Here is a 12,603-nt window from a genome sequence, read left to right on the forward strand (position 1 = left end):
GAGATACCTGGAATGAAGTGAAAATAACAGCTACGAAAGTTTGTTTGAACTGGAAGAGCAAAAGCACAGCAAGAGCTAACACTGGAAATTAAAGACAGACAAATTCAGGTCAGAAATGAGGTACATTTCCCTGGTTTTCCTCAACCACTCCACTTTGATTATTCAGGATACCACCAAACTCAGTAACTTCCAATAAAATCAGATGTCTTTCTGGAGGAAAACGCTTCAGCCAAGCAAAAGACACTTGAGGTCAATTAACTGGATGCAACTACATGGCCAACCCTGGGCAAGTGATAGGACTAAGGAATAAAATGGTCCCTTTGGTACTTACAGTATAGAAAACACATCCTTTTCCTTTTCTTTCTATTAAATTTTTCATTGCACAGCCAGCATGTTAAAAACCCCCACTCAAGCAAGAAGGAAAATGCCTAGCTAGCAGGTAGAGATTCTTGGAGGTTCAGCCAGCTGAATCACACTCAGCACAGATTCAGCATGGAGAGCTGAGGAATGCACAGAAGACAACTTTAAAAGTGAAAAAAATCAAAGCAATTTTGTCTGTGCTTCCTCTGTTCTAGTGCACGTTACTCATATGACCTGCATTTTGGGATATGCACTGCTTGTGGTGATGGCATCTGTTTAACTTTTCTGCATATACACTAATTCTTCTTTCATTTTTACAGCTGTAATATTTAGGAGTGATTAAATATCTCACCTCCATACTGCCTTCTCTACCTGTTTGCACCCTGGGCCTTCACAGTACGCCAGGAACTGGAGGCAGACCACAAAGCAGACCCTGCTGCATCCTCCCTATACGTAGCAGGTGTTGCTGATAGGATCATATGGCAAGTACCATCAACCATGGAGCACATTATATCTTATTTTACAGAGGGCCCTTCATCTCATTTTTCAAAACCATCTGTAGAAATGGGAGTAAACACGACTAAGGCACTTAGTGACTTAGAAATTTAGCGTTACATTGTTCCAAATATTCTTAAAATTGCTGTTTATATACCTGCAGTAAATACTTACAGTGCAGAAAAAAAAGCCTTATACACTCATGTGAGTCTGCCTGTCACTATACGGTGTAGGAGGCTCCTGCAGATGCTGAACCTGGGCTGAGGTGGGATTCCTAGCCTGGTGTTTCTAAACAAGATGTGCAGCCCATGCATACGGCATTGGCCTGTACTTTGGCAAAACAACTTACCAACAGAAAAACTTCTCTGAGAGAGGATTTCCATCCCTACATACAACGTGGCAATGAGAAGTCACCTGCAATTCTCTCAGCCCCATCTTTTAGACCCATTCTGATTTTTTTCCTTCCTCTGTGCCCTGAATGATAAGGATAAGAAAATACAAACTATGATGTTTCTCAATCTGCAGAGAATCTGCAGAGAAACGGTGATGTCCGTCTAAGCAGCATCGGTGATCCACTTGATGCCAGTATACATTTATTTGGCTTGACCAACCAACAACCAAAGAGGAATCCAGAGATACCGTAGAAGCCCCTGGAGGCTGTCACGACCAAAAGGAGCTGTTTAATGTTTTCACAGTTTTATGACTAGCAGATGGCGGATGAACACTTGGATCTACGTGGATCATATTGATGCTCTCTCCTTCCCTGAAGTCTTGCTGGGGAGAACAGCAGAAGCCCAGTCACTCATGGGAACTGTAACTGGGATCAGCACCGAGACAGAATTTTTGCTCCAACATTCAGAGATATTTAAATCTAGAGGACTTGGATCCAGCGTGGTTTAAAGACTGAACTCTACCAAGCAACACAAAATACAGTGAGCAATTCTGCTCCAGCCCAGAACTGGATGATAGAAGAGCTAGATAGACAGATAGTGGCATCCTCAAACCCCGATACGTGGTCCAGCGCCTCTTCCCCATGTCCTCCACATGAGCTGTGCCACCAAGCTAGCATTCCTGCAGCAAGGGAGAAGTTAGAGACCTTGCTGGAGAGCATGGTCTTGCACGTAGGGCAACTCACCCTTCTCTGTCTATGTGAGGCAACGGGTGTTTGGAGGTGTTTCGCAGCTTCCTGTGAAATTGGGTGAAATCTAGTTTTTCAGGCTGCAAGTCCCACGTCGCACCACTAGGAGAGAAAAACAGGGAAAAACAAAGAAAGAAAAAGTCCACTGCTAATTAAACACTACCAAGCTGAAGAGCAGAGGGCACATGGGAGCCTGCAGATGAGGAAAGCTGGTACTTCTGGAAGCACCAGTCCCTGCCACAGAGCACATGGATGCATGTGTCCAACCTTCACACTGCTGCATCACGTTTCTTTCCATTTATTCTGCTTTTCTGGAGATGCTGAGCTCCTGGTGCTTGTGCTAAACCCTTAGTTTTGATGTACGATGCAGCATGATGCAGCATACACCTTGCAAGCTATACTTGCTCTCTGTATCAAGGGGATATCGCAACAGGTAGTGGTCTGGTCCATGCAATGGAGATGTTCTCTCTGGTCCTGCATAACCTGCCCACTCCAATGGCCTGGAGGAAGTCCCAGGTCGGAACTCAACCCCTGCAGACTCTTGCAGTGCTCCAGGCACAGAGAGAGATATGCATAAAACTGGACAGAAAGCATATTTCACCACTTTCCCAGCTTTGAAGCAGCAGCTGAAGAGCTCTTCTCAGCAGCTGCGAAGCAAATGCATGATCGCACCACCAATTAATTGAAGAAAAAAGTCCTGGAGCAGTAGCTCAGAGCTGCCTGAAGTCTTGCCTGCACAGCTCTCTGATGATTACAAATAATCACATCAGTACCGATTTCAGATGTTTGGACTGCTAACCCATCCAGCAGCTTCTCCTAAGCATGTAGGATGCTTTAAGCAGATTGAGCGTGCTTAGTGCCGTGGGCCAAATGGGGATGGGGAGAAGGAGGAGCGGCGATGCGAGTACTGGCAGGGTACTCACTGGCACCTGGGTACCAGCAGGACAGACACGCAGGCAAAGGCTAAGAGAAGGCACTGTCCATCTCTCCCTTAAAGCATTTTAAAACCGGCTTACCTGAAGGAGTCAAAGGTGTTGGCAGCCCAGATGTCTGTGCCCAGCATGTCAAGGGAGCTCTCCTTGTTGCCATTCTAGGAGGGAGGGAAAGGCTGTTACTCGCCCGAAGGCATGCGGGTCTATCCGGACCATGGCACAGCCCAGCACAGCCTCTCCCACCACCAGCCGTGGAGGTGTCCTGGCTCTGCACGTGGGCTCCTCCACTCCCCACGCTTACTGCAACACAGAGTCCCCTCGCCCGCTGCAAAAGCGCACCGTAAAGGCAAGGAGTGACACAGTTTCAGCCTTGGGGACACTAAGCTGTGGACAACATGGAGCAGACAACACGTAGGCTCAGCTCTGATTTGAGCCCTATCCCCCTACCCCACCATCCACAACCTCCAAGACCCACCGAGGGCCATCGGGCAGGTTGACATCCAAGCCATGAAGACACTCAGCTTCAGAGTCACAGACCAGCTGAGGTGGGAAGGGACCTCTGAAGCTCATCTGGTCCAACCCTCCTGCTCAAGCAAGGCCACCTACAACCAGGTGCCCAAGATCACACCCAGATGGCTTCTGAATATCTCCAAGGATGGAGACACTCTTCATCAGCAGCTACCAGAGCCTGCTGTCACCAATAAGGATGGGGAAAGCTGTCCTGCTCCTTCAAGGAGTCATGGTGGCATGACTTCTCCTTGCTCTAACAACAGGCGGGCAATGTCAGAACCCTGCACCGTGCCACCTCTGCCATGCACACCAGCAAATGAGTTCACAAGGTTATTCTGGTACATGACCCACCAACACTAAGTTGACGGTTCCTTCCCCTGAGAAGCAAGAGCAACATGGTATAATCAGGTGGAAACTAGAAGATACCTCCAGCAAACTGCAAAGCACCTTGAATTTTCCCATGCAGCTGCTTTTGGCAAAACTGTCAACTCAAACCAAGAGCATCTAAAGCAAAGACCTCACACCCATCCTTCATGGCCCCTTTACAGTCATCAGCCTACACGTGTCCTCCCCACAGAAAGAGGGCTGCCCTCTCCACCCTTTACAGGCGAAGAAGTAAAGCAGGTTGGTTTTTGCCAGGACCATTCAAGAAATCAGACTTGACTCAGACTCATATGGGACAGGCATGTAAATGCATTACAAATAGGGAATCCCATATTACCAATTTCCCCCCAACATTTCTTACATATATTCAGATTATTCATGATGTTACACATATTCAGATTATTGAACTATTTCAGCCCAAATGCTCCCGCTCTGGTGAAACAAGTGCTGGAGAAGGTGGCTATCACATATTCCCCATCCTATAACTTCTGCTGTTTTCAAATATTATTAACTGAGACACTAAAAACTCATAAAAATTTTACCATTTCTTAATGAAGTCCCAGTCTTCAATCTGCCCATGAAGTGAGCAATCTTTTCCCAAAGAGCAGGACGTACATCCTCAGTACACACTACAGACAGTCACACTTCACAGCCATTCCCAGCAAAACAACCGATTTCGACAACAGATACTCCAAACGCAGCTACATTGCTCCCTTTGTCATCTCCTCCAAGGGGTCTATGGATTACGATTTTAACCTCTGGGGATCTGCAGGTCAACATGTCTTTGCACAGAAACAAACTACCAGAAATATATAAAATTCTCATGATTGGTTATGGAAGCAGGCTTTTTATTTTAGGCAAATGTAACCAAAGTTTTCTCCCACCAAGGAGAGAAATTAGTTTTCTAAATACTCAGAAACATCCTCATGCAGTACAATGAAAATATATGTGCAGGTCTTTATAGCTATCACCCAAAGAAGTGATACTTCTTGCAGACAGATGCATTTCTCTTTCCATTTTCTATGGACATGGGAAATTTTAAGTACCTGTCAACAAGCCAGCTACAATAGGATTTCCTAAGAGTAAAGTATTTGGGCTCAGGGAGTAAGATTGGGAACATGTAACCAGTTGCGATGAGGCTGAGACAGATCACCAACAAAGCTATTAAATAGCAAAAAAAATAAGATAAAATGGGTTCCTAATGCAACAGGTTGCATCCTAAAATCGTTGCTCAAATTCAGGTCAGTACAGGGCTTCTGAAGAGGCCCTTCTTGAGCCCTGAAATAAAACATCTAACAATTAACTACCCTCCAACGCTCGGCTTGAAATCTGTTTGAATGTGGATGGAGAGCCCTGGCACCGACACCTCCTAATTTGCGGCGTAAGCAGAGACAGCACGAGCTGTCCCACCCGGCTCCCCTGCACCTCCTCGGCGCATCAGCTCATCCGTGCTCTACCGGCGAGCACAGGCGGGTCAGCCCCGGCACTAATCCCAGCAATTAGGGGAAATTGCAGTGATGGTTCAGGTGGTGCAGGAGGTCAGACGGGTCCGAGCTTCTAGGTAGCGGTTGGATGCTCCCACCCAAACTGGGTTGTACCTCCGGGTCCCCGTGACTTCTCGGAGACGCTCCAAGCATTAGCCAGACTCCATAAAGACGGCGCCGGGGCCAAACGATAATGCAACTTGTCATTAAGTTGTGAGTCACTATGGTCATTTCGAGACGTCCTTTCAGTCTCGATGACCTGTCTTTATAACCAGTTTCTGTCTCGACTCACAAGGCAGGGAGCATGCTTGCTGCCCAAGTGAGCCTGCACTGCAGGGCGTTTACTAAAATGCTCACAGCACAGTACCAAGACTTAATAATAAGACTTTAAAAAAGCCAATTCTCAAGTCCAGGGACACAAAAAAAAAAAAAAAAAAAAAATTGCATGTATTTAAGAAAAGAAATAACTTGCTGTCAGTTCCCCCAAGACTGCAATTATAACCATAAGCAGTTTTAATGTGAAGCTCCCAATGACCCAACCCTCAGCTTTACATAAACATTTTCACCGCAAAGGGGTTAGTACTGCTGAAAATTAATTAAGCTGCTAGGAATGATGACTGAGAGACACACTGACAAGAACAACATCAATACTCAGAGAGATCAGAGATCCGGTAAAGCAGATCCTACACGCAGTATGGTTTAAATGCACGTCCATAACCTCTGTCCTCCAGCCCCTGTGAGCACACATCACCTCCATCCACCGCCGGCCAACCCCTGTAGCTGCCCACACAAACAGAGGGACGGACCACGCCACCGGCTGCGTGGACTCTGACTGTTTACCCATGCATGCAGCTTCAGCAAATTCCCCACAAAGTCAGCATTTGCATGCACGCAGCAGCTTTTCAAAGCCCAGCTCAGCGTCCCACTGGTTCCTCCCGCCGCTCCTCATTACCATCCTCCAGCAAAACACGACAAATACAAAACCATGCTCTTCGTTGCACGATTGCAACAGCATTAGCTCATCGCTGTGTTTGGCATTAACACAGAACAACGCCAAGTGGTCGGCTGAGTCTGTGGTATAAATTCGGGATTATCTTGTGCCACGTGTTACTCCTCAAGCATTTTTCAGTCCTATGTTTGAAAAGATTCCCCCACCTTTCCTCCTTCTCAGCTGCCTACAACCCCTGGCTGCACTTTGGTAGAAAACAAAAAACATAGATAGATACCGAACTGTCTGAAAAGGCTCCAATTAAAGGTTTCCTTGACAAAACCTGCAAGTTTTAGTAAGAAAAATAGAGACATTCTGAGGAAGACAGTGTTATCCCTGCTCAACAAAGGAAGGGTATGTTGAGTCTCATTCCCTTCAGAAAGGACCATCACTTTCCAGCAACAGCATGGTTCTGTGTGTCCTCTCCCACCACAGCATGGCTCAGGAGGACAGACTATTTCCTCAAGCTCTCCAGGATGGATGAGATGGATGAATGGACCAGCACTTTGACTACTGGCCCAAATCTCCCAGAATCCGTCCTCCACTTCTGGCACAACCAGTGCTCATGTGTGCAGAAGTAGAGCAACTCCAAGAAGAGAGAGGAGAACCGAGGCTGACTAAAACACGCAGAAGAGGTCCCTGGTCTGAGTTCAAGGCATGGACCTAAAACCAAATCAAAAGCAAATTCTTACAGTCTTTTGCAGGGCAGGAATGTAATTCCCCATCTGACGGCTCCCATGGAAAGCAGCTGGACTCAAGGTCACCATTTAACACCATTTATGCAGCGTCCACTCATATATCAACTTCTGATGAAGACTTGCCAAAAAATAATTACAGACATCTCTTAATGTCCCAAAATCAAAGTACTCCAAGACTTCAAATAAAGAAAAAAACCTAATTTCCTTTGCACTAAACCAGCTGACTAGGGACTTCTTTCCCAATATTAAGGCACTCAGCACACCTCAACAGACTTCTTGAGGTTGAAGGACAGCTACAGCCCTCAGCAGCCAGGTCACACATTACGTGTGAATTAAGTAGGTCTCTGAGGTGTCCTTCATAACTGACATGCACTCACACCCTATCTGTAGACACACACACAAAACACATCGTTAGGAGGATGCCTCTGATGAACAGCAAGCAAAGGACACAACTTCAGCACGCCACCACCAGGTATACCTTGGTTGATTGCCCGAACTGGCTGCTTCTCCCGCGGCTGCCAGGCCTGGATCCAGACCCACGCCTGGAGCCCAACCCCGGCCGGGATCCTGCGCTCCCACTGCTGCTGTGATCCCACTCTTCCTGGAAACAACAAACAGCTCGCTTTAGTCAAGGGCAATGCCAGCCTGCACCCACAAAAACCACCGACCTGGTGAGCCGGGACAGCTCCACCTCCCAGACCACATGTGCAAACACCTACAAAACCATGCACAACACCCTGATTTTGTGGCTTTCTCGGAGTCCTTTAATGTGTTCTATTTAGGCATTGCAAAGGGATGACATTGTGGGAGGCTTCAGTGAAGATAAGATTTGGCTCTAGTGCTCTAGTCTATGCATAGGAAGAAATAATACTTACCTCCTCTATCTTCATGAGGATTAACTAGGCATATTCAACAACCTCACACTCTCTAAAACTGCTTAAGGGCATTTGGACAATGCCCTTAACAACATGCTTTAACTTTTCGTCAGCCCTGAATTGGTCAGGCAGTTGGACTAGGTGATGGCTGTAGGTCCCTTCCAACTGAAATAGTCTAGCCTAGTCTTGTCTAGTCTAGTCTAGTCTATGCTATTCTATGCTATTCTGTTCTATTCTATATCCTTAATTCCCCTCCCAAGCCCAAATCAACTTCTCAGTCAGTTTTTCCCTCTGCTTAGGCCTCTGCTGGAGTGCAGCTACTCACATACATGAAGACATTTGTTGTTCACCAGAAGACACAATACACAAATAACTATTTTTGCCCATTAAGGAGCTGTTCCCAATGTTTTCCTTTCTTCTCCTAACACTTTTTCTGCTGTCAAGCAACCTGCAGGTTTCTTGTTCAGCCGGCAGCCCTCAGGGCAAGATGAGTCATCTGAAAACCAGAATAACTCACCCCACCAGCCCTATCTAGCCAAACATCCCACAAGGTGCTTGGGGAGAAAGGTGGATATTGTCAGCGTAATTGCTCCAAAAGCTTTGCTTAGAGGCTTGGGAAAGACCTTTGAAGTGACCTAAGGTGATTAAAAAAACATGAAGTCACAGAGTGCAGAATATTCAACTCTTTCAAGCTCTCTGAAAATCTGGAAAATACAAAGGGGAGCATGTGTTTCAGGACTGGTGTGAGAGCTGACACTTAAAAAGGGCTTCTCATGTCTCAGACATCCTCAGGGGGCTACACAATTCCCTGCGGACATTGCCATGGGCTAAGACAAGGGCAGAGCCACCTTGGCCTTCAAGAGCCAAAAGGACTCACCAGCAAAGCAAGGCGTGAACTCCTCCTTGCACACAACAGCCAAGTCCGGGTCACTAACTTGGGGTAACAGACCTGGTCCCAGCTCCACCACTACCACCTGGGTTGGATGGGGCAGGGAGACAGCTACATAGCAGACCCTAAGCTACCTAAGGTGATGCTACCCAGTGGTCCAGCACGGACCTTAGCGCACATGAAACATCTAAGTATTTACCCAACACAAGGGACTGGAAGCAAAACCCATCAGTACTGGTTTCTGCGTTGCTCCAGCTGCACGTTCTCCATCCTCAAACCTAGCAAGCCTCAAGCAAGCTCAAATACATTGTGGTTGCGATAGCCTAAAATCAGTACTGACTTCAAAAGAGGTCAACTGGTTGTCAGGTTGTATACAGATGAAATTTGAGAGGTTGTGGTTATTCCCACTACATGTTACAACAACAGTAGAAAGCACCTTCTTCCCTCCTCATCACACCATGATCTCAATCTCCCAATAACTGAGAAATACCAAGTGGCACAAAGTTAAGGGAGTTTTTAAATTGGCACGGAGGGGAAAAAAATCTTGATCGATGTCAGTTGTGAGACACAGGCAGGTGGCCACTTTCGGAAGCCTTGGGGAAGAGCTCGTCTTTCAGGCATCCTGAGGAGTAAGAAATATCTCATTTGATGTGGGAAAGATGCACACCAACTGAAAAGGTGGTTGGTAGAAATGAACCTTCACCACCCAGATTTTCGAAGGATTAATTACCAGTTTACTGTATCCTACACACTGAACATCTTGTTCATCCATGTATAAAAAATTTCTGTGCCAAATGCTACAATGGGACCAAGTCAGCATAGGCACCCTTCACTTTAAAAGACACACCGAAAATAAACATCACCATTCTGTTATATTCAGTTGACCCAACTTTTGGCCATGGTTGCCTGCAGACAGCCTGAGGTTATGCAAATTCCAGAAACGCAGCTGGCCACAATAAGGCCCTTGTAAGAAACGGGGAGATTGGTACCACCATGCGTCAACATCCAAACTCACCAAGATGACACAGTGGATACGGCACAAACCAATTAGATAAAAATCACAGGTACCCTTTCACTAAATCAGCTTGTCTCCTGGCTCTCACTCATGGCCTGGGGTCTCTTCCCTGTTCATGTTCCTTATCACACCCTATTAACATCTATATTTAAAAACAAATTATTTAAAAAATAAAAATCATTGAAACTTCTGTTGAAGCTGAAACAGTCCAACCAAGTATGGCCAAATACACTCATGTTCAAACTCACCAGCACAGATAAGCTGAATATTTTACCTAAATTTCTGTCTAATTGCCAAAGATGAACAACTTTTTACTGCTACCTTACTGATGGGGGTTCAAATATCCAGAATAGAAATACATCCACCAGCAACTCCCCCAGACATTTCTGGTGGCTTTGCATCCTCTAATAAAGCCATTTCATGCTAAAATGAACACTCTCTGCAGAACTCCTTTCTCCACAAGCAGGGAAGCTCACACCAACCTCATGGGTGATGCTGGAGGAGCGGGGGCAAGAGTACACAGGTAATGATCATTCCTTAAAAAACAACAACCGAGCAACAAAACCCCTCGACCAGCATCATTGCAAAACCCATAAAAACCTCATCCCAAAGGCATACAGGCAGCTGGGCTTCAGCCGAAAGCCAAGGCTCCGCGGCGGTGAGACATGGCACTGGCCACTCTCCATCTCGCAGAATGGCCACCTACACATCCCCCCTCAGTGCTCTTGCTAAATTAATTCAGCACGTTGCAGGAACAGATTTGTCTGCAGCTCTGACAAAAGCTGAAGAAACGGTTGTAATGGCACAAAGTTCTCCATCCCATGCCCTTGCCTCCTGCCAACCCAATCCCCCATCATCCGGCCCCGTTACCCTGTGCTGTACCCTCAAAAGACCAAGACTCTCCTAGTGTCTCCCAACACCCAAAACAACCCTTGAACTCTTGTTCGCAGCTCTTATTTGGGGTCCTCCACCTACCATTCATGGTCTACACTCACCAGCAGGAGATGGGACCTCTGAGCCACACTTTGGGGCTTGGAGGGTAACGTCACCCCCTCCGGAGACTGATTCCTAGCAGCTGCTCTCATCCATGCCAATCCTTCTGGCCAAGATCTGCACGTTCTTGGGAACAGCGAGACTTGTGCACATTAACACTGCCAGCCACCCTCCTTTGGAAACTAGCTGTCAAATCTAACATTTGCATTTTAATTAGCAATAATCATATGTTTCACTTACACTGCAATTTTCACCTTCACAGCTAGCTCTTTGAGGCATGAACTAATTAATCCTGCTCCCTTTGCCAGCTCAAGAGTTAATACTTTCTGCTGCTTCAGTGCAAGTTTGAAAATCCCATTTGCAGAAAAAGGAGATAACTTTCCCCAGTGCACAGGCAATAAACGGAAACGCAGTGACCACCTACGTGGTTGCTCTCAGTGATGGCGAAGTTGGCTGTGTTGCTAGAGGTGTAGACCAACCATGGCAATACCACAAGCTTTAAGTGGCCCAAAGACATCAGTGGATTTTTTATGAGATTCATCTTCAATTGTATGTAAAAATCTCAATATTCAGTGTACAGTATTCACAGCCTAAGGTGGACCAGAGAAAAAGGAAAAGCAACAGAAAGCTAGAGGAATTCTCAGGACAAAAAAGCTTCTGAGATAACCCCCAGCATTAACAACAGTCTCACCACTGCACCTACAACCAGCTCCCTAGATCAAGTTGTGGGGTGTCCTTCAAATGACTCCCAAACTTTGAGTCTTAATCCTGGTCAGAACAGAAGACAGCTATCATGTAAAAGGTCCTTTTTGAGGTTTTTCTGCAGTAGAAGTTTTCAGGCACCCACTTTGTGCTGCAGCTACATCTTCCAGCTATGCAAAATTTTGACACCAGACTCCAAGTATTTCCCTGCTCTTCTAGACCTATTCAGGAACAACCACTCCAATTTTTCTATGGAAAAATGATGACTGAATTATTTTAATAATGTAAAATGCACCTTTTAAGAAAAAAACATAAGATTACTCTAAACATTTTAGTAGGGACAAATTTCCAGCTTCTTTTTTCTCAATGCATTGCATAAAGCTATAAGTAAACCAGGAAACTTACCCTTATAAAAGTATCATGCAGAAAACCCAACCACTTTGGCTCTGCTCCTTCCCTCTCCAGGTCAATGTCCACCTTCCCCACCTTCCCCTTTCCCATTTGGTACGGTACCTGATCATTGCTTTGGTAAACGCACAGCAGAAGAGACACCAAACATCGCTTGGAGCTCTTCTCCCACCAGGAAAAGTAAGGTTTTACTTATACCTGTGCTACAATACAGGACCAAAGGACCCGATGGGCTTGGAAGTAGGAGGGTAAAGCCAACAAGATCTTTCTGGACTCCCCAGGAAAGGGCCAAGCCTGTGTGGTTGTGTTCCTTCTGGACAACATCAGAAGAGACATGTTAGCCAAGGATGTGCTAGATAGCTCATTTATGCACAAGGATGAAGATGAGAAGGACCACTGAACGCACTCAGAATGGCACCGAGAACTTTAGATGTGCCATGGAAACCCAGCAGCAAGCCGCTGCCCGAGCCTTGGAGGAAATGGCTCATGTCATCCCTTCCCTGCCAAGAGCTTCGGCACTTGACCTAGTCAACCAAATCTGGAAGAAGAATGGAGACCTCAAAGTTAACTCAGCTACTGCAAGTTTCACAAAAATAGAGTGCAAGGAGCTCTCCTTTCAGCGGGCAGACCAGCATCACCCTGTCTGCTCTACACAAATGGAAACTGAGGGTGACGAAACGTCCTCCCACATGAGTCACTAGTGACACCAGGCCTAGAAGACACCCTCCTCCA

The 12,603-nt window shown here is 46.3% G+C and overlaps 1 protein-coding gene across 4 annotated transcripts in view; it reads right to left on the reverse strand.

The window, feature by feature from the left end:
* Window positions 1–12,603, reverse strand: part of CTIF (cap binding complex dependent translation initiation factor) — a 143,113-nt gene that overhangs the window by 92,224 nt on the left and 38,286 nt on the right. For 3 of the 4 annotated variants that reach the window (XM_075019538.1, XM_075019539.1, XM_075019536.1), the window contains 3 exons: window positions 7,468–7,590; window positions 3,010–3,083; window positions 1,991–2,095 (listed from right to left, as the gene is read on the reverse strand). In XM_075019538.1, the coding sequence (XP_074875639.1) occupies window positions 1,991–2,095; window positions 3,010–3,083; window positions 7,468–7,590 (302 nt within the window). The remainder of the gene's footprint in view (window positions 1–1,990; window positions 2,096–3,009; window positions 3,084–7,467; window positions 7,591–12,603) is intronic. The other variant, XM_075019540.1, reaches the window with a different exon arrangement.

This window comes from Buteo buteo, chromosome Z (assembly GCF_964188355.1).
Source record: "Buteo buteo chromosome Z, bButBut1.hap1.1, whole genome shotgun sequence".
Lineage (NCBI taxonomy): Eukaryota > Metazoa > Chordata > Aves > Accipitriformes > Accipitridae > Buteo > Buteo buteo.